This window comes from Chenopodium quinoa, unplaced genomic scaffold (genome assembly GCF_001683475.1).
Source record: "Chenopodium quinoa cultivar QQ74 unplaced genomic scaffold, ASM168347v1, whole genome shotgun sequence".
Lineage (NCBI taxonomy): Eukaryota > Viridiplantae > Streptophyta > Magnoliopsida > Caryophyllales > Amaranthaceae > Chenopodium > Chenopodium quinoa.
In genome coordinates, this window is record NW_018744290.1 from 2,182,020 (window position 1) to 2,205,071 (window position 23,052).

The 23,052-nt window shown below is 34.7% G+C and overlaps 2 protein-coding genes across 5 annotated transcripts; one reads left to right on the forward strand and one right to left on the reverse strand.

Annotated features, from left to right (window-relative positions):
• Positions 1–696: 696 nt before the first annotated feature.
• LOC110695238 (kinesin-like protein KIN-14B) lies at positions 697–17,041 on the reverse strand. The gene is made up of 23 exons (XM_021872483.1): positions 16,674–17,041; positions 15,701–15,824; positions 15,285–15,371; positions 14,946–15,116; positions 14,755–14,861; positions 12,944–13,075; positions 12,668–12,846; positions 11,928–12,089; positions 11,608–11,699; positions 10,740–10,891; positions 10,446–10,619; positions 9,280–9,426; positions 7,928–8,098; positions 7,217–7,288; positions 5,923–5,978; positions 5,518–5,740; positions 4,249–4,440; positions 3,893–4,105; positions 3,327–3,677; positions 2,897–2,995; positions 2,328–2,468; positions 2,078–2,236; positions 697–1,401 (listed from the first exon to the last, which is right to left on the reverse strand). Exons 1-23 carry the CDS (start codon positions 16,872–16,874, stop codon positions 952–954), a joined length of 3,855 nt encoding a protein of 1,284 aa, XP_021728175.1. The 5' UTR covers positions 16,875–17,041; the 3' UTR covers positions 697–951.
• Positions 17,042–18,440: 1,399 nt separating this feature from the next.
• LOC110695239 (protein FAR1-RELATED SEQUENCE 5-like) lies at positions 18,441–23,016 on the forward strand. Of its 4 annotated transcripts, XM_021872484.1 has the most exons (7): positions 18,441–19,069; positions 19,594–20,701; positions 20,946–21,948; positions 22,027–22,116; positions 22,192–22,275; positions 22,359–22,424; positions 22,511–23,016. In XM_021872484.1, the coding sequence occupies exons 1-7, from the start codon at positions 18,835–18,837 to the stop codon at positions 22,991–22,993; spliced, it is 3,069 nt and encodes a 1,022-aa protein (XP_021728176.1). In that variant the 5' UTR covers positions 18,441–18,834; the 3' UTR covers positions 22,994–23,016. The 4 variants fall into 4 exon arrangements, with proteins under 4 accessions (XP_021728176.1, XP_021728178.1, XP_021728177.1 ...); XM_021872486.1 differs by lacking the exon at positions 22,027–22,116; XM_021872485.1 differs by lacking the exon at positions 22,359–22,424 and having other exon boundaries at positions 18,442–19,069.
• The last annotated feature ends 36 nt before the right edge of the window (positions 23,017–23,052 follow it).

The window sequence follows — 23,052 nt, forward strand, 5'->3', positions numbered from 1 at the left end:
CTAAAACTATATGTAATAATAAGTGTCAAAACTAATTTGGAATTGAGTGAGTGCTCGATATATTCATCTTTATCGAAATAACCATTTCTTTATTACCCTCTCGCCCTCTTACTCTCATGATCTATTGATCTCCATCGGCCATCACGCATTACCAACGCCAAGATGATTGGGCAAAACTTTTTGTTCAATCCTTGATGCATATGGCTCGTACTATGGAGGTTAGTGGCAACGCTCATACGAACCTCATCAGTCATCACCCTGCATTCAATTCTTCAACTACAGAGAATTTCTTATCCTCCTCCCACTCTTTGATACAAATGGTACGGTGTGTATGACTCTTTGGCTGGGCTAGTAAGGCTAATGTGATAACACCCCTGCAGAATTGATTAAAGTGATATAACATAACAAATTAACAACCTCGAGACAACGCATAAGACTCTTCATCTGTGCAAGAATAATGTTTTAATTATAGCTTTATAAGCTTGGATGGTGCATTGGTGTTACACTTACCAATAATAAATATTAGATGTATCCATAATAGGCAGCAAGACCTGCCATTGATGGTATTCAGCAATGAAGGATTGATAGATATGTATATATATACTCCGCATGAATACAGGTGAATGGCTGACATAGTTCGTCAACCAAAAACTCTTGCATGCTCCTGCGTTTACACAAATAACATAAAGACTAATGTAAATCAACCCTTCATATGTGCCAACTTCTCAAATTCTCAGCAATGGGGGTGATTTCATTAACAATGAAGAATCGTACAAAATTTACACATAATTCCGTAGTGTGTCAAAATGAAATCCCCTAGATAATATACACACAAGGGTGTTAACAAAGAAAGATTTTCATCAAAAAAAAAAGGAAGACTGGAAGAGAGTGGACTGATAATACATACAACACAAACTAATGGAGTTACAGTTGGATCATTGGATGTACCCATTACTTCACATCCTTCAAAATGCCCCCTTTTTCCAGCTCATTAACAAGATCTCTCAGGGCAGGAACTTTCATTGCCAGAGTTCTATACAGTCGGGAATACCGAGCTCTTGTGCCATCAGCAGTTCTTGCTAAGGCAAGCAAACTAAGAGCCTCTGGAAGTTCAGAGAATAAATTTTTCATCTCCTCCAGTGTCATATTTTCCAGAACTGTTGGTCTTGGAACAACTCTCACAATTTCACCACCTTTAGGTTCCTGAACCTTAGCCTCCGCTTTGACCACCAATTCTGAATTTGAGTTGGCTCCACATTTGATAATAAATGGGGTTGTGGAGCCGGTGTTAAATTGTAGAACATTCCACTGCGATACATCAGTTTCAGTAGCATAACCGAAATTTGACGATGGTTCGTGAGCATGGGAAGTTTGGAAACGGTCATCTTCTTCAGCAGCAGACTGAGTAGTTTTTGCCAACAATTAATATACTCAGTATTCAGTAGTTCAAATAAGCAAATATAATCAATAGATCCCCTCCCCCAAAAAAAAAAAAAAAAAAAAAGTCAACTGATCCTATGATTTCTTATATTTCCGCCGTTTTTTAAATATTGCACCACTTGCCTTTTAAAGAAGTTTCACAAATATAGCACCATTTCCATTTTAGGAAAGCAAATATTTGTGTTCACACTACAAATACCCTATATACCCTTACCTTTTAACACTTGATTCTTTAATTATGTTTACAATCACATGGGCAAATTTGTACTTTTACCTTTCTCTCTCTTCCTTTTTTCCACTACCAAAAAAATCGTGCTCAACCCTTATAGTGCAATATTAAAAGCACGGAGGAAGTATGTATCTCAGATCAGATTCGAAAAACAAGATCCTGACAGCTCAATACATGCCAATATGCCATGCCACCCAGTACTTCAAACTAAGCTAGTAAAATGACAACAACTCAACATGAGCAACCAAACTGGATGATAAAGCAGACTCCTGCATAAAGTAGGACTGCAACTGAAATAAAAGGGTATCCACTTCATCTGCTAATGCCAATTATCACTAAACCCAACCAATAGAACCAAAAAACAAAAGGTAAAAGAATGACAGTGAACATGAAAGAAAACAATCCTACCTCTACGATTGAGCGAGCCTCAGCAATTTGCCTTTGTGCACACGGATGATCAATCTCAAGAAGTGAGGGCATTTGTTCAGCAAGTTCATCCAGAGAAGAAAGCATTGCTCTTTTCTTATTTTTACTCAAAGAGTTTATGGAGGCCTGTCTTGTAATATCCTATAAATGCGTTTGTGCTCACTCATTAATCATCTGGGGAATGTGGGTAATCAATTTATCAATAAAGAAACAATATGAACAAAAACCCAACCTTGACTTGCGTCAATATGCCATCAAGGGAAATGAGAGATGCAAGTCTTGCATCTTCAGCTGCAGTAGAGGGATTCGGTATTGGCAAGCCACCACCTTCCAGTGTCAGAAGAGATGATTCACCTTTCATTTGTTGCAATATCTGAAAGGGAATGGAAATATTGGAAAAACAATAATTCATGTCTCGTACAAGCAACAAGGGGTAGCTAAATAGTAAATATTGCCACATAATTTCAATGCTCTCTCATTAAAAGACTCTTGTATGGCAATGACGCAACCCCTGGGCTCACATAGTTAATAAGTCTTTCGATGAGCTAAGATATTACTCTGCAAAACATTAATGGTAGATATCGGACATGGAATTGTAGGTAATGCCCTATTCTAGCCCCAACCCAACAAAACAAGAGACCCCTTAAATGTACTAGCAGCTGGTTCAACTCTTACATTTAATCACAAAAGAGCAAAAAGGAATGCAACTATGCAAGTCCTGAGTACTTTAAGTTCCCACCAACAAAAAAAATGAGAAAATGAGCAAAATCATGGTAGCAAAACTTTAGCACATGTTTATACCTTCCGCCTTTTGTGATCAACAGACTCAAGAGCAGAACGTAGTTTTGCCACAGTAGCTGGATCTTCTGCTGCTTCCATAGCCAACGTGCCAGCAATATCCTGATAGAGTATGCACAGTTTTAGATTATAATGTGTATGTGCTATCAGAATCTACCACAGCGTGCCTACTACATAAAAATAGTACTCCCTCCGTCCCTAATTGATAGCCCCATGTCCCTCATTTCATTTATTCAAGTGCTGTATTGAGTGATTAAAAAGTTGTCCTTTTTCATGTGGGATAACAAATAAAGTAGAGAGGTGGGGACCATTTTAACTATGAATACAAAGGAACGATCGGTGGGGCACAAACCAATAAGGAAAATGGGGCAATCTTTAGGGGCAGATGAAGTACAAAGAAATAGGGTGTCCTATGGCTATATGCAATATATACCTTCAAGTGCTGCAGCTGAGATGTATAAACCCGTTTTGTGTACTCAGATAGAAGTTGACCAAGAGCATCAGTACTGGGAGGCTGAGCAGCACCAAGTCCAGCCATCCAACCATCCATAATTGCAGTTGAGAGGAGCTCTAATTGGCCAGTATTACCGGCTATTGCATCATCACTTGTTACTGAAAGAAAATCAAAGTTCTCAGCCAACCATGATCTAATCTGACGCTGTAGCTCTCCAGCTGGTGTATGAACAAAGAGAGCAGCAAGAGCCTTATTCCCAACAGCAAAGCTTTTGGCCTCCTCTGTTATCTCTCGGAGTTTTCCACCAGTTACATGTTGCCTCCAAGTTTCCTGCAAAACAGTAATGGAATTAACACATTCCTTCATGGAACATTTTCCAACTAAAACAAAACCAAAGCAATAGCATTTATTTATATGCTGCACTTGTATTGTAGTCTGTAGACGCACAAACTTACTTGTAAAATTTAGCATCTTGATTGTCAAGAAGAAGCTTACTCAGAAAATGAAAAATACATAAATATAGCATATCATATGAACATGCCAACCTCATCAATACCCCGAAGCTTCAAAACCACAGATGAAAATTTAGACTTCTTTTCCTGCTTTATATTCACTCTAAAACCTTGGATTTGTCCCTCAGCCAGAGAATTTCTAGGGCTCAAATCATAAGCAGGAGATCTGCCAGGGCTGCTTGCACGACTAGAGCTCCTACTTCTTCCATTAGAGGCTCTCTCTAGAAATCGATCAACTGGAGCAACCTTAAGAAGAAATGTATAATCAACCACATGAGCTTCTATATATTATTGCAAATAAATTTGAAGTGGAAAAAAATTGAAGCAAAAAATATACTATTTTTACAATATTTACACATTACAAAGTGTAAAGAGGGCAACGTTTCTACCTTGATAGATTGCAGCTCTGGAGATCTAGAAATCAAAGATCTTATATACAATATCCTCACACGAGATACGAGCATAGTGTCCATCACCCTCTTTGGCTCCATCTTACGAATAAAAGAGAAGACAGCATCTCTAATTTCTGCAAGTATTTCATGCTCTCTAGAGGCACCAGCTTTTATAACAGCTGCAAGAACCTGAATTGCAGATAAATCAAATTGGTTAAAAAATATCTAAGGATTCCCATCTATATACCCATGCCCATCTATGTAACATAATTAGGTTCTTCAGAAGATTAGATGTCAGATAAACAAAAGCAATGTCAGAGGAAGGATGCAAAACTTGAAACAAAAAAAGACACCTGAATATTTAAACCCCAACATTGATACTTGACACACTCAGAATACTGGTAACATCAGAATTCAGAAGCACATTCACAGACTGACAGAAGCATCATATTTTAAAGTCCTGGCTTTATTAGGGGGATAAAAATGAGAACCTTAAACGAAGATGGTATTAGTGGGAGGGATCTTCATACATCTATGTGTTTATTTTTTGGGTTGCTGTTCAAGGAAATACCCAACTTATCCATAGAATTACAGTATAAAAAATTTAGACAGGAAATGCATTTACTATTGTCATCAATCAGCTCAGATTAGTGACCAAAACAAAGAGATATGAGGACTGGAAAGAAAGATTAAGGGAGGAAGAAGAGAGACTAGGGAAGAGCAAGTAAAGATATGACTAAAACAATGCTAAGAGTACTACAGCCTTGCCAATCTTTCGAGAGGAACGGCACTGTCTCAAAACTACAGATTCTATATATAGATCTTTCCCGCTACTAACTAACAGTCTTCCCCTATAAGCTACTAGACAACTATTTGTAATGCAACTTCCTAACTTGCCCTTCTCCCTAAACATCAATTACTAGCAACTTTACTCCTTCACGTTGTCAGTTGTTATTCTTCTACAACTGTATAAAGGCAGGGGTAAACTAGGATAGTTAAAAAAAGAGACTGAATGAGATCCAGGTTAAGCGGTATAGGGCCAGCAACAAGAAGATATATCTAGCATCAGGATAAGGCTAACTATATGTTACACTAACAATGGAATTAAATTTCTTTTTCTTGGAGTTGGGTTATCTTCCATAATAATTTATAATCACATAGCAAGTCAATTTTGATCAGCTACCAAATAGAGTGAAAATTTAAACACAGCCTAGCAAAAGAACCACAAGATATCTGAAAGAATCACAAGAATTTCCTTGATCATACCAGCATCAGAAGTTTATTTGCACCATCTGAAATAGCAGCCAGGCCCTCATACTGTTCAGGGTCAAAGTCATTCAAGGCGGCAGTTAGATATTCACCAGCTGGGGTGGTTTTTGCTAATTCATTCCCAGGCTTGACCAAAGCAACTGCCATTTCCCCCTTACCACCGGCTGTTGATCCAGAAACCACTTGAGTAGAATTTCCAGTGCTGTTACTAGTATTGTTCCTGGCCACATGCCAAAATAAGAATCATTTCTCGCTTGGAATGAAAGAACAAGTAAAATCAGAAAACCACCACCCTGTTACCCACTCTATCCAGCCAAAGAGAGCTCACATACACAGATGACCGACCAAAGAAAAAAAATTCAAACAAGAAAAGTTACTAGTATTGATGTGCAAGAAAGGTACCTGGCCAAGTCCTGGTTCTGGACATTAGATTCTCGTCTAGATAATGGACTAGACACCTGGAATACAACAATATAGGAGCTCAGCATGCAGGTAACGAAATGCAGCAGTCACAAAACACAAATTATATAATCCTCGACTTTGGATTGCAATTTGAGGAGAAGAAAGGATGCAAAGAGCCAATATTGCTCTCTGCCATAAAGTCGATGGACTCTGAACATGTTAAGAGCTATGACTTTCTAAGAGATTCCTCTTAAGAACAAATGAATAGTAATTATATTAAAACAGCATTATTGGCAGCTGATTTCAGAACAGTCTGAATCCAAATATGCATTTAACATACAATTTTTTGTGTTTTTTGTGAATAGAAAGAGTGAGAAGTTGTGCTACAAATCAAGTCAGATTTCTCAGCGAATATATGTAGCCAACAGTTCAGTAAAATTTAAGTAGTAATAAGAAAAAAATTAGAAAAACTTAGGGAAAAGCTTGAAAAACCTGTATTGGATGATCAGTTAAAACAAACTACAGTACCAACTCTATGAGGGGTGGATTCCCACTAAATAGTTTCTCACACTACATTCAGCGTGAAGCCGTGAAATCCCTCTACAAGTACTTCCACTACATGAGCTACTCCACTGCTGTGCAGCACAATATTCTTTTAAACCAAGCATATTATCAAAAAACCATCACTTTTTTTCCATAACAAAACGCTGACAACAAAAAAAATCTTTTATAAATTTCCACTCCAATCCCTGGGGTATCTTCTGGAATAAGCGAGGTTAAGCAAGATTCGTAGCTCGTTGTCACCCTACTCAATTTTTCTATGAAGTAGCAAATTATACAATTCTTATAAGAATATTAGTCATTATGCACCCATGATGTTTCAATGATGTATCATCTAAAAAGGAAACGAAATACGTCATTTCATTTATACTGTCAAAAAAAAAAAAAAAAAAATTCTAGTCTTTTTTTTTTTAAAATATTTTGCCAAATGGGCTAATATTATACCTAATACAAGTAGTCTTCGACATCAAAATTATCTTGGCATGTTCTTAAAATATGACAACACAAATGGGACAGAGTAATAAAATGAGTGAAAACAAAATGCAGTAAGTCTTTCCAACTTGAAAGCAGGGAAGCTTAATATAAACTGATGACACGAACATTCCACTGGCAAAAAGAGAATCATGAAATAAAAACAAAGCTCAGAGCATTTATGATGTGTATGTGTGTGCATAGCTAGATGTAAATATGGGTGTATGATTTTTGGCAAAAAAAAAAAAGTTACTTGATCTACCTGGGAGGATCCAACTGAAGCTGCTTTTCCTGTTAATTTGTCAAATAATTTCTCATTTTCTTCATGCAACCTCTGTGATGGAAACATAACAGATTTATATCTTGGGCTAAAAGAAGGTTAAAACTCAAACAACAAAAATCCCAAGAAGAATACAAGTTCCAGTCAACTTTTCTCACAACATACATGATCTCCTCCAGCAAGGTTTGGAAAGGCTTATTAACCTTAAAAGGAACAGAAAAACCAAACGAAATTGACTACTTATTTAGAAAATGATTAAGTCTTGTAATTTGTTTCTTTCATTTATTTATGAGCTTCTTCAACTTTTTAATGGAAGGTATGCTAGTGGTGGTAACAAAGTTGGTGACAACTGACAATAAACAGTCATCAGAGAAACATGAACCAAATTCTTTAAGAGTTGTAATCTCAAAGGTGTATCCTAATTCTACAGACTTCGAAGGAAAATTCTGGAGGAAAGCAAGCTAGAGGGAAAACAGAATATTTTTACATGCACTAGATGTAAATTTTCACCCATCCCCACCCCCCCCCCCCCCCAAAAAAAAAAAAAAAAAAAAAAAAAAAAAAAAAAAAAAAAAAAAAAAAACATCATTTTATCTGTAATCAATGCTAAGCCAAAAAAAGTTCATAGGAAAACTAGAAGCAGAAGATACTTTTTGATTTTATGTTTGAAAGATAAAAGGAAATGCAACAGACCTCAATCAAGGCATCTCTTTTCAGGAGTTCTTCTTCAAGCTTCTTTGTAACAGCCGATGAATCCACATTATCCTCTGCAGCCTTGAGATTTGACTCAGGCACACTCCCAGATCTACTTTCAGCAGAACGAAGGGCCTCATTTAGCTGTTGTTCTAAGCTCCCAATTTTAGCCTAAAGAGAAAAAATATAGTTGGAGTAATATTATGATTTCAGAAATAAGAAAATTGTTATTTTAAACCTCAAAAGTCAAAAGCATTATTTAAACAAAACTTGTAAAGTTGTAACTCTTGTAAGTGACTGCTTTCATGGTAGAAATCTTCATTCTACCCTATTTTTTTATTATGCGATAACAAACACTAGAGATGTAGAGGAGGAAAGATAGGAGTGCAAATTTTTGCACAGGTCTTCTATCACTAATGCTTTGGGAAAGATAAGGACATGAATATGCATGAAAATTACAATAATCTCCAAAGAGCAATATTTCACAAGCAAATATTTCAACAAACCAACAACTTAAAGAGAAAAATATAGTTGGACATGATATGCATGAAATGACTATAATCTCCAAAGACCAATAATTCACATGCAAGCAACACCATGAAGATCATATGTATGGTTTGCATATTAATGAACTAATTTATAAAGAGCACGTGATGAGCTAAGAATATTCAACTATTTCTGCATTTTCCAGAAAAAAAAATGCATGAACTAGGGTCAAGACAGAGAAAATGAGGAATATATAAAGTTTACAGAAGGAAGCCCAGACAACAACTATCAATTTTCCCTCAACCCCACCTAACATATCAGTCTCTTGATGGTATGCTTCTTACCAATGTCTGCAACAGACCATCACTATCAATCAACGATCATACTCTAACCATCCTTGCTAGGACCACATATAATTTCCCTATTTTCTAAACTTTATAAAGATTAACACTAACCTATCCCAAAAGACACATATCAGTGGTCTTGGTGGTTTCTGAGCAACAGAAATAAAAGAAGCAACAAGGACAAGCATATCAGCATGTAGCAGAGAGGGCTAAAAGATTATCAGCGCCAAAATAAAGTCCATCCGATGGATACTGATTCTTAGCTGAGACAAGCAAGTTTTTCTACTCTAAAGCTGCTTCCAAGCTACCAAGAAGGGAAAAGAAAGTTCAATCACCAAGAATTCATATTTCATAGTTTGTCTCATTACTAAAATCACCCATAGCTGCCTAATGTAAATCCTCTTATAAGACAGCCAGAATCAAGGAATCTTTTGGTGCTGCCAAAACAGGATACAATATTGCTAATATCATCCTGAATGCAGGTGAGGAAGCTGACAATTGACAGTATCAAATAGCACGCACCTGCAGGTTCTGAATTGTTGTATCTCTTTCTTTTATTTGCAACTTTTGTTCTTGCTCTGCTTGCAATAATTGAGCAACTTGATTCCTCAGTTGAGCGTTCTGGTCTTTCTCAATTTTATGCTTGTCAGCAAGCATTATATTTTCCGCCTGCACCGTAGTAGGATTCAAAATCTCAGAAAGAATGTAAAAATGAAAGCATAAGCTCAATACAAATAATTTAATACAATTTTAATTCAATCTGCAATATTGTCATCCCCCCCCCCCCCTCTCTATAAAGTTGTCATTTGAATGTTATGGCAAAAGCACTCACGACAGTCTTAATCAGGGAAAAGTTAAAAACAACAGAGGCTTCAGAGAGCAGAAGGCATCCAAGCCATCTGCAAAGTAAAATAATGCAGTAAAGCAGACACTACAAAAGGCTAACTAACAGGCATACAGCCAGGCCTGGATTAATATCGAAATGCCTATGAAAGATGGTAAAACTAGTTAACGAACAGAATTATCTTTGATAAACTAATGAACTAAAGTTCATTAAGCAAATCTCAAGACTCAACTAACTTGCACAAACTAAGAGCCGTCTAGGAATACTGCGTCAAGTCATGTCAATTTTTGCAACTAGAAACCAGGAAAGCACGAAAAAGTGACAGAAATAAAGGCCCAAATATTTCAGGCAGCATGCCATTTGACATGACTAAAGGACCCTGGACAAGCCTGCATTTGATCAGCTACAATCTGACAGAATAGCAGATACATTGCCTAATAAATTTGTAATTAATTTTTTCATTCCCTAATGTGTAATTAAAGGAAGAATGGTTCCTTCCTGTCGTAACACAAAACGAGGAAAAACAACTGTTGGCAGATCCACAATAAGACAAGCAGGAAAAACGAGACATAATAGGATGAAGCAGGGGCACCTAACATTAGGGATGCATTAAAGATCAAGTAATATAAGTAGCCTGATCATGGCTTGATAAATAGACACAAACATCCATAAATTTGTGGATTGTAGACAATCAACGAAAACGATCAATTAATTCAAATCTAATGAAAAAGAGTTGCTAAAATGCTGACTCGATAAAACTTATCATCAATGCTGCAAGAACCCTACATCCATAAATAAGCAATTATGAACCCAAAGAGAAATTAATATATTCAGGAGACGGGACCTTTAAATCTGACTGTAATGTAAATGAAACTTTCCAAGCTTTCTGAACTTCATTAAATAGGAGGAGACATTGATCATCTGCTTCTTTGACTGTTTGCTGTAAACTCATAATTTCTTGCTTCATATCAATAGTTTCCTTTTCTTTTTCATAAAGCTCTTTACGTGCATCATTAGCCTACAAGTATTCCAAATACCACAAACTATAAGGAGAAAACATCTCTTGTAACAAAAGACTAGCATAAGTTTATCAAATAGTGTGGTTAGTAAAACTAATACAAATCACAAATGAACTCACAATGTCTTTCCATTTTTTTATAGTATCTCTATTTCCAAGGCTTAAAACAGCACTTCGGGCTCTGGAAGAGAAGTTGAGGGATGATAAAGTTTCAGGCAAATTAGAAACATCTGGACATATATTGACAATCATTAAGGTTTTGGAGCTTCCACCTACAGCAAATTGAATGTCAACTATTACAATCAAATTCATAAAATGCGAACTTCAAGAAAATTAAAATTCATGAAAAATGGCCATTGAGTCTAAATATTCAATGCAATGAAACACCAGGCAGATACTGAAAAGATAAAAGCTGTCAAATCTGAACGGGTTATTCAGAAATTTACAATTGGAACTCTCTCATTTCCTCTTCCTAAACACTAACTTTTGACTTTCTTTGGCGCAAAACTAGCCAAACATACAATAATGAACTGTTCTTATCTTAAAGCTGATAAAAAATAACAGTCTTTAATGGTCAGACAATGTTTGACCATTATTTTTTTCAATGTTGAAAGCTTGATATATTATCCACAGATACTAGTCCAAACCTCAAAATCAGAGATCCCTGTGCATCTGAAAACAAAATTACAGTCGAATTTCATGAACTAGATCCACAAAGGTCAATAACATGGATCGGAGGGAGTAACTGGATTTAAATCAAGGATACACCACTGAAGTAATTTCACTACAATTTACTTTAGCTTAAGTAGTAAAACATAAATACAAATATGAAAAATCTTAAAGCTTCTTGGACATCCTAAAGGCAACAAGTGATGGATGCCAAATAAGGAAGATGGCACAGACAACAATAATCAGGTTTAAATTATTTAGGTAGAAGTTAGCAATAATGTCCCTTCAAGTCAAATGATATAAGTTCTCCAACACTCACCTATTGAGTCAGCAAGGACTTTGGTAAGAAGAGAATTTTCATACGGGACATCGTCTTTCTTTGATGTCAAAGATGACAAAACATCTCCCAATCTGTAAAGTAAACATCAATCAGCAAGAAGTTTAAGTTAATAAAGACACCACCAATTTCTGCATTTCAGAAGCCAAAATACACCCATACAAAATGGCTTGTCAATAAGAAACAACTAAAATAATAATTTTGGATTTTCAACATTATGAAGCTTACAAGGGGCAGTTGTGAACAATAACATCAAGAACAATATCGTTCAATATTAATTTGCCAGCAAAGAGACGACTCACGCTGAAAGGGAATGCATAGCATGCAGTTGTTCAGTAACACGCTCACCAGACTCATTGTCTGTACTCAAGCACTCGCTTCCAGCTAAGTCAACCAGTGAAAGTTTGCTGTATAAGTTCTCTCCGGTAATAGCATTGTTATAAAATATATGTATGGTCACAATCCTGGGAATAACCACCAAGACAGTAATTCAAGTCAATGAGTAATAAATTCAAATTGTAAATCTCGTCTCAAACAGATGTATAAAATAAAATGTCAGCTTCAGAAAAGGTTTAAACATTTGGAGCCCACAACTTTATTCAAACCACTTTATGCATTCAAGAAGGAAATCACACAATGGCAGAGTTTCAAAGCATAAATTCAAGATTCCTACAGTAGGCTAGTCAATTTAAGTTTGTATTTTATCTGTAATGAATGATGACCGCTACAATCAAAGAATTGATAAACAGCTAAAATCACAAGCTGAAGAGTCTATACGCTCATTGACTGCCAAATAAAGTGGTTAACACTCCATTGATGAAAAATAGTTGTCAAAGCGAGTCAAAAGGAACTGTCAATATGCCTTGTCATGACCCATGAGAGAGTGAAAGGCAGGCAAAATAATCAGTTAACAGTATGATAGCAACTGAAAAGCATGACATGCACAGCAAAAAAAATATGGACATTTAGTCCAGATGGATTACATAGAAAAAATAATATTTAAATGAGAGTTCAATTAGGCATGTTAGCTTTAGAACCATACAGATGAGAAACGTTGAACTTCTGCGCATCGGGGCCCCGACTCTGCAGAGCTGCTTTTAATACTCTGGAGAACTCTAGTGGATTGTCGACTTTCTCTGACACAAGTTCTATAAATGAACCAGGTGATCCCATTCTAAGTTTCAGTGAACTCTTTCCTGATGCTGCAAGCAGATCCTTCACCTATGATTCCCATTAAAACAGGGATTCAGGCTTCTAATAGCTCAAGACATACAAATCAATATATGGCTATCAGAAAGCCATAAGCACAAGCACATACCTGCTCATTGTAAAGCTCAAAAACAGTGAATGAAAAACTGAATCGAGAAGTAGTAGTGCTCTCTGAGTTAGATAAATCAAACAATTCTTCAAAACATCGAACGTATAAACCACGGTCATGGCTAGATCCTTCCTGTAACATATTTAAACATAGCCAAATAAGATGACAGTAGAGCTATATTAATTAAAAAAAAAGGGATGCAAAAACATTCTTAAAAACACAAGCACACAAATTGAAATTTGTACTCAAATTGTTACAAATTGTTGGAGGGGGAACACAGAGGATCAAAGAGACACCTCAGCTTAGTACTTTTCCTTCCAACAAGCACACAAAAGATTTGATTATTAAACTGAGCCCATGATTTACATTGGAGATTCAGCTTCTAAAAATACATTATTTTGTCAAACTGCAGCTCAGAATATGTAGCATAAGCATATTAAGTAACATAACTAACTTTGCTAAAAGCAAGGAAGGTTTCAGGTACATTATGAATTGCAGATAATTTACTACATAAAACATAAAGACTTTAAGCTAATACCAAAGAATACTTAATTTAATTGTAAAGTTACTTCACAAATCCTTCATTTATGACACACTAGAAAAGACGGAGAGTCTATAACAGCAACATATATTTCAGAAACAATCACTTAATCCCTTTCTACTGGTAGCACTGTTGCAGTGGTTGACTGGTTCCACATATACGGATTTTCCTACTCCATAACAGTAACAAGAAGCACATTAGTTGTGATGACCAGGGGCGGAATTACATTGGTGCACACTGGTGCACGTGCATCACCAGCCCCCCAAAAAAAATGAAGTTGAAATTTTTTTTAAAAAAAATCTAGCAAAGAGAGTCGTTATTATAAATAACAGGTCTCTTAGATGCTAGTAGTAATAATGCAGTATTCAGACTATTCACTCAATCACTCCCGCTTTATTCTCGCTGCTTTGTTTTTGTAAACAACCGGTCTCTAAGATCATTTTTTTGCTATTCCTAATAGTAATGGGTCAAAGAGACCGGTTATATTAACAACAGGTCTCTAAGGTCATTATACTTTCTTTTTTTTTTTTTGCTACTATTAAAAGTAATGGATGGGTACTATTTGTTTGTTAGATGTTATTTGTAGTAACTTCGGCTTGTAAGATGAATTTTTTAAGTACTATTTGGTTGTAGTATGGATGTATGTGTCCTATTTTTGGATTGAAATCAATTTGGTTGTAATTTAATTTTTTTTTTTAATATATTTTTTGGATTGAAAACTATTATGAACCAGACGCGAATTTTTTTTTGTACTTTCATATATGATCAATAAATGATGGTGACTCACCATCTCGAAAATCCTTAATCCGCCAATGGTGATGACAATTGACAGTAACAAACTACCATATCAGTCAATGAGCCTCAAAGACTGACACATCAATAACTAAATGATAGCTATTTTACCCCAACAGACTTTTTTTTTAATGTGTATTTGTGTGTTTATAACTGAGCAACTAGACAAAGGTAACTAATGCTATTTTCTTTTAGTCTAAACAAAGAAGAAAAAAAAAGAAAGAAGAATTCAAGAGGTTCTGCTACAAATGTGGTAACAAATAGCTAAATAAGCCAGTGATAACACAGGAACGACGTCTGATACTCATTGTACATGACTCAAAATAGTTTAGTACAATTTCCAACATGAGGTGAATGCTAACAGCATGAGCAGTATTATACATAGGGAAAAATACATAATTGTATATATTTTTTATTTTAACATTCAACGACGCATGTAGACAGAAAGACAGATGACTGAGGAGGATGTGAAACAAACCATAGTATAAGTCTTCCCGGAATGAGTTTGCCCATAAGCAAAAACAGATACATTGTAGCCATCCAATGCAGACTGTACATATGGCTGAACATCAATGAAGACTTCAGCTGCACTCAAAAAATTAAAATCATTCACACTTAAAAACATGCCTCCAACCTGATTTAAACTGAACAAGAATATATTGAACTTACATTGCCCTACATGAGGACCATACACCCGGTCAAGTTCAAAATCCTTCTTAGGATTGCTCAATGTCTCGTCATCCGTATTAACACGGACAGTGTATTCGTCAGGATATTCAACAATAGACAAGCCTTCATTTTCAAATAGTGGTCTTGTACGACAAAATAACTTTATATTTCCTGCAAATCACAGTCCCTGTTAATAACTAGCCAAAGTCAACAGCCTGGTTATACTTGCCAGTACAAATTAACATGCCTAAACAGTCCTATGACCATAAACTCTGAAAGATGCCATGCATATGAGGAAGGCCATGTCGGTGACAGATAACTCACAGAGATTATGAATACCTTTGGCTGTCAATAAGTCATTGAACAACCTTTTCTTCTCGCTAATCAAAGGAGTAATTCTTGCTTCCGCTTCAAGGGCAGCCTGATCTGAGGTGGAAAAAAGCTTAAAATTATTCAAGTCTACTAGCTCTTGTGAATCAAATCTTATATAATAGAAGACTCTGCAGGCGTATAACCAACATCTCAGAAGAAAATGAAGCTGACTCATGGATAAATCCAGCACAAAGGCCGCAAACATGAAAACGTCCTTTGACCATTAAAACAAGTAACCTGTTGACTCATGTTGTATTACCAAGTTATCTGCTTGATACAAATTACATGACGCACATGTGATCACCAAAGAGAAGTCGGAAAATACCAAATCCCTTACTTAGCTCAAAGTCAGCAAAAGTTGCTATTACTAACACTTTACTCACCCAGTTTACGGGTTTTATCAGCAAGTGCTCCCACATACCGCGTAATTCGATCAAGCTTAGCAATAGAATACTCTTGGAGATCACTGGCCTCTTGTCTCAAGACTGCATAATCTTCTTTTGCAAACTGCCAACACAGTTTATTGTTAGATATGCAAAGCTGATGACATAATGACACATAATTGTTGACTGCAACTAGATTTTTATTTACAGAAAAGGACTAAAGTAAAGAATGAGAAAACAATAAAATAAGACAGAGAGTCCACCAACTGAAGCTCTACAAAACAATTGCACCAGAGGCTAAAAAGGACGAAAATTGCAAAGAAATTTGTCAAATTCTATTAGCCTCTCTTCACATATAACGCCCACAGATTAATCAAGATTATCAACTTTCATATAACAAATCCAAGCAACCAAAATGCCAAGCATCACAAATTCACAATACATTTATAGGCCCTTGTTCAGCCACTGTTTTCACATCCTATCCATACTTTGCCCATCTAATTTACACTTCGAAACCAAAAACATTCCCGATAAGGGTAAGTCAATTAACTCCATCCAACTCAAAAAACACAACCATAAAGGTAGCTACTCCACATTGCAAGTTTGCAACCAATACTCTTAAGCTAAAAACTCAAGCAACCCAAACATCATACATCACTAATTTACTCCGTATACATTTTTCTAAATTTTTCGACCCTCGAAAACTCGATTCCAACCTCATCACATTGGCAATAGCACAGCTCCCATAACTTCCAAATTAGTAGAAAATTCCAAAATTCAATCAGCTAAATGCTGATAAATAATTCCATACCACAATACTAAAAATTAAAAATTTACTCCAAAGACAAATCATCTAAAACAGTACAGTCAAACATTTTCAGCAAAACTGCGCATAAAACACAAAACTAAAACAAATAAATAACAAACACAAATTCAAATTAAAATAAGAAATTAAACATTAAAAGCAAAAAACCTTGAGTTTATCTTCAAGTTTCCTAACTTTAGAGACCACAGAATACTTTGAAAGTTCAGAAGGCGGCAAAATCGAAGAAGAAATGGAGTATCGTCTTCCCAATGACGCCGGTTTACTCTGATGATCGGAAACATCAAACGACGCCGTTTTCTTAGGTTCAAAACCTTTAACATCCCAACTCCATCGATTTTTGTCCGCCATTAAAGCTTCCGACCAAGCTTAAAACCCTAGAATTCTGACGAATTGCTTCGAAATTGATGAAATTTTCTCTCTCCTTTATCAGCCAGTGGTGGAAGAGAGAGAAAGTGTAAATACTCTTCTTCTTCAGTTTTCTCTCTCCTCTACTTCCAGCTTTTTGTTTGTGTAATAAATTTAAATTTTATTTTTTTTGGATTTTTTAATTTTTATTTTTTCCCTCTTTTGGACAAAGCAGAACCAGGGAAACGGATTCAATTTTCAAAAACGAATGAGGGGTGGCTGGGTGGGGACAAAACGGTGTCGTGTTATTTTTCTTTTTTTAGAAAAGGAAAAGGTTTTACTTGGTCGATATCTTTCACAGATCATCTCGATTTAGATTAAAGGGCGAACCCTTACCCTAAAACACCCTTAGGGGATGTTTGGTATGGTTTTTTTATAGGGCTGGAAACGGAATTGGGTTACCGTTTTCGTAAGACAGGTTTGGTTAATGAGTTAAGTAACGAAAACCGTTTCTTTCCTCTAACCCATTCCCCCACTTTGCTTCCGGTGTAAACTTGGGGAAACAAATCCCGTTTCTTTCCTCCAACCCAAAAAAACAACTTTGCCTCATCTCTCTCCTCTCATACGACAGATCTCCAAAAAAAATTTCCAACTTTGATCGATTGAAGCTACAGATTTCGCTCAAGTTGTTAAAATTTCCTATCTCAAGTCTCCAAAAATCCACAATGTCAATCATCACAGGCTTGTTATCTTTCAATTTTTTGTTTAAGAACCCTAGATTTTGAGTTTATGTTGAATTTATATATTTTTTTTTTGTTTGATTGATTGTATTTTGATTTTTCTACCTCAAAATATTGCTATTTTATTTGATTTTTCGATCTAATTTTTCTGTTTTATTTGAGTTTTACTTTTCTCAATTGAATTTCCTGGTTTTTGCTTCATGAAATTTTTGCTAATATGCTTGAATCTTGATGCTTCCAACGTTTATCCAATTTTCAGGTATTCTCTTTTAATAATGAACAAAATTCTGTAATTAGTCTTCTAACATTATAGTATATAGTTTAATGATATTGTTTTATATGATTATAACTGAAATGCAAATTGCTTACATTATACACTAATCTATACATGTTTGATCTTTCCTTGATTTAGAAATTATTTCTGGGTGCTCATAACGTGCTTGATAAAAAGCCTAGCTGAAATTAATCGTTTACGTTTCCTTAGTGATACCAAACAACTAGTAAGGGTAACACTAAATAATACCCTTTCCCTCCCTAATCTATTTTCATTCCGCTACCTTTATTAATTTGATACCAAACACCCTCTTAATATATTTTGAACTCATAACCTCCTCTTTAATGTGGAGTATGTTTTTAAAGTCATAACCTCGTGATTGTAAGATGCAAACACAAAACATTTCATTTAAGCTAAGGAGCCTTAGTCGGTTTAATACTGTTACGTGGACTTTTGTCTTTCATGGAAAATGTATGCGCTTTGTAAACTCACGCTTCGCTATCAAAAATGCGGTTTTTTTTATTTTTATTTTTTTTAAAAATTAAAAAAAAAAGAAAAAAAATTAAATGACCTGGATAAGACGGCACGTGACTACGTGAGTGGTTACAGAGAGAGTTGGGTGTTTTGGTTGTCGGAGGAACTAGGAAGTTAGATTTTGTATTGACTTGGGCTTGGGTTTGTTAACGTGGGCTTGGGTTTTAGGCCCAATATTTTGCTTATACTTCAGATAATTGAAAATTTTACCCTACACCCTAGTGTAGGGTGTGTTCCCTACACCCCCCCTATGCTACGTCGTTTTGTAGCTGGTATTGAGTTCTCATGTGCAGCTTCTTTCCTTTTGCGATTCTTTCCTTTTTTTTTTTTTTTTTTTTTCCTTTTTTTCTTTTTTTCTTTTCTTCCTCTTTTTTCCTTTTTCCTTTGATTCTTATTATTCAATTTATGTATATATATGATTTTAAACCCTATTTTTTCTCTCTCTTCAATTGATCAACCAACCTCCATTTTTGATCTACATTTTTCTCTCGCTAATTCATCTTCTTCATTTGATTTTTTGAACGAATTCGTTAATTGTTACCGATCATCAATGGCGAATTCTGCATCTGGAGATTGCGTTGATTTTGATCGCGATTGCGAGCGTGTGTTTCCTTCTGGACTTCGTTTCGTTGATTCGTTTGTGCAACAATGTGAGTAATTGTGATCATAATTTTTCAATTTTTAATTATCCCTAATTTGTTCTGTTATAATGCTCTGTTAATTTGAACTTAATTGATGTATTATTATTCACTTTCGATTTTTGAATTTACTACTTTGATTACATTATGATGAACGTTTTTGGATTGTTGTACTTTGTATGAACATTTTGTTGCTTCATTTGTTGTTTCATTTGTTGTTTTCTCTGTGTTTTAGAATTGTGTGTTTTTGTCGTATATTTTGTAGATTATACTTTCAATTAATCGTTTATGTTTTCTTATTCATTGTTACTAATGTGTTTATGTTCAGTCTTAAAGTCATTTTTGATCATTTATTTTTACATTTTTATATCGATATTATGTGTAGTGGTAAATAATGAAAATATTGTTCAAAATATTATGTGCTGAAATTCTTTTTGCAATTGATCATGTGCTGTTTTGATATTGAACATTTTACTTATTTGTTATTGTTCATTCATGAAACTCTTTATGATCATTTATAATTGTATATTGTGCAGTGGAAAAAAATGATGATATTATGTATTTAGAAGCAGAACAGTCTGAATTAAAGGATAAAGAATTTAAATCTGAAGATGAAGCTTTCGAAGCGTATAATGAATATGCTTTTAGGAAAGGTTTTGGAATTCGAATTGGGAAGAGTAAGAGAAGAAGAGATGATTCTTTTTTGATGAAAAGATTTGTTTGTTGTAATGAGGGATTCAAAGATAATAAGTGTAAGAATAAAAGGATTTATGAGAAGTTGGATCATCGAACTGGTTGTTTAGCTTTTGTGCAGTTTCATATTGATCATTTAGGGGTCTATACATGTACAAGACATGAAATGGTTCATAATCATGCTATGATTCCTCCTGAAAAAAGGCATTTGATAAGGTCTCAAAGAGATGTGAATAAAGAGCAGCTTCTTTTCATTTCAACAATGAAATTGAGTGGAGTCAAAGTTACTGATTCTTTGAGGGTTCTAAAGAAGGAGGTTGGGGGATCTCCTAATCTTTGTTTTACTGCTTCTGATGCTTATAATGCATTGTCATCTGAAAAAGCTGCCCAAATTGAAGGATGTGATGGTAACCAATTGATTAAATATTTTGCCAAGAGACATGTGGATGAGACAGATTTTTATTATGATTTTGAACAAGATGATAGTGGTGCTTTAGTTAGTTTTTTTTGGCGTGATGGTAGGATGATGAGAGATTATCATTACTTTGGAGATTTGTTGGTTTTTGATACAACTTATAGAACTAATAAATATGGAATGATATGTGCTCCATTTGTTGGGATGAACCATCATGGTAACAATGTCATGTTTGGTATGGGTTTTATTCTTAATGAGCGCACCGAGTCTTTTGATTGGTTGTTTGATACATTTTTGCACTCAATGGGGAGGAAAAGTCCCATTACAATTATGACTGATCAAGCACAAGCGATTGCAGCGGGTATAAGAAACATTTTTCCTTCAACTGTTCATCATCGTTTATGTGTATGGCATCTTGAACAAAATTCTAAGAAACACATTGGAGCATTGAGAGCTTTGGAAGGCTTTACAGATTTGTTTGGATATCTTTTGAAGTATTGTGAAACTCCTGCTGAATTTGAATATTTCTGGAAAAGGTAAATTATTGTTTTTTATATTTATTTTTTATTTTTATTATGTGATATATTTGATTATTATGTGATATATATATGAACATTTAGTGTTTTACATATGATCATACAATTTACTTTGTTATGTATGTTATCATAATATTATTAGTGTCCATATTGTTTATGATCATTATTCTTTACACAAATGTACATATTTTAATTTATATTTTGTTCATTTTTAAATTAATATATGATCATTTCTGTTATACAGGATGTGTGATAAATACAAATGTGAAAATGATGATTGGTTATGTGATTTGTATAAAATAAAGGAAATGTGGTGTCCTGCTTATTCTAAGAAGTATTGGTCTGGTGGTATATTGTCTTCTCAACGTAGTGAAACTACTAATAAGTCAGTTTCACAACGTCTTAATAAGACTCAAGGTTTATGTGATTTTTATCATGTTTTTCTTGATGTCATTTCTGAGTGGAGAAGTAAGGAAGGTGCAAGAGATTACAATACTCTGAGGGGTAATAGGCACCTAGCTTTTGCTAATATTGGTATATTAGTTCATGCAAGATCATTGTACACTATTCAAGCTTATGTTCTTTTTGAAGAGGAGTTCATTAGGGGGACAGCTTATGATCATGTTGATAATGGTTTGCGTTTTCCAGAATATTCATATCTTCTTTGGAGGCCTGGGAAGGATATAATTAAGCATGAAGTTGTTTTTAATAAGGAAACACATGCAATTTGTTGCACATGCATGTACTTTAGTGAGACTGGTTTACTTTGTTCTCATTCTCTTCGAGTATATCATTTGCATTGTGTGCGTAATATTCCACAAGAGTATATAATGAAACGATGGACAAAGGCTGCCATGTGTAGTCATGGTATTGAAGAACCTACTTTGAGGACAAATGTTGTGGCTACTAGTGTTTGGAGGTCACAAACAATCAGAAAGTTTGTTAAGTTGATAACAAGTTGTCAGAATTCTTTGAATGCAAGGGCAGAGGTTGAGTGTTATTTCAATCTGTTAAAAGAAAAGGTTGAGAGTGTATCAGGTGTAATTGACTTTAGTGAACCTGTTAAAGAGGTTGAAATTGTTGATCTTGAGATCAAGAATCCTCCAAAAGCTATGCCTAAAGGTGAGAGGAATGTAAGGCCTAAGAGTACCTTGGAGAAGCAGTGTAACAAGGCAAAGGGTAATTTCAAGAGGAAAAAGTCTCTGTACACTCCTTACAAAAGGGGTATAGGGCAAGCAGTTGTACAGGTATATGATCATTTCATATTTTCAAATTGATCATTTCAGTTTTCGTAAATGATCATTTATGTTTTTTTTTTTAAATAGGAACTTGATGAGAACGGTTGTGCTGTTACTTATGCTAATTCTATTAGTGATCCCATTGAATTGATTGTTTTGAGCAATAAACGGGCTCAGGTAAATTCAAATGTGCCAAAAAAAACATTTTATTTATATTTTATTAATATTGATTTTTATAATTTAAAAATATAGGTCGGCTTAAAATCAGCTGTTGTAGAAGAAATTCCTTCTAGTTCTAAGGAATCAAATCATAGTATTTCCAATGATTTTGATCAGGTATATGAACATTTATGATCTATATTATAATTTTTTTTTATTTAATTTTTTATTTTTTATATTTTTTTTTGGTTTTTTTGTAGGCTACTGGTGAAAGCTCTCTTTCATCTATCATATCTATTGATGTTGATATTTCATCTATTGCTAAGGTTTTTTTTTTTCCATATTTGTTTGTATAAGTGTTTGTAACTGATCATATACTGGTTTATTAATGATCAATTTAATTTTTTTAAAGGCGAAGGATTTAAATCTTGAAGGTGTTTCTGCTGTTCAACCTTGTTCTAATTTTGGTGCAAATGAAGGTGCTTCTGGTGTTAAAACTTACTCTCAAATTAATCCAAGAGTTCCAATTCATACTAGTGCGTCAACAAAATCTCCTGTTGTTATTCAACCTACTGTTCCCAGGAATGTTCAAAATCAAACTCAGAATTGTTCAAACACCAATCCAGAAATGATCATATCCAACTCCAGGAATGTTCAATCAACAAATGTTCAAGTTATTTCTCCTACGGTTCAAATAAATGATCAAGGATTTCCTGTTCAGAATGTTCAAGTTACTCCTCCCACAGTTCAAAGAAATGATCAAGGTGCTCGTGTTCCAATTCTTCAATCAAGAAATGTTCAATTAGGTTCTAAAAAGATTTCTTCTAAATATGATAGGTTGTTAGCCTTTTTTGATACAAGTGTAGCTAAACGTTTGGCTAATAAAGATAAATAATTAGTATTCCAGAACTTTATAAACATTAGACTTTTTTGTAATGTTGATTTAATTACTAT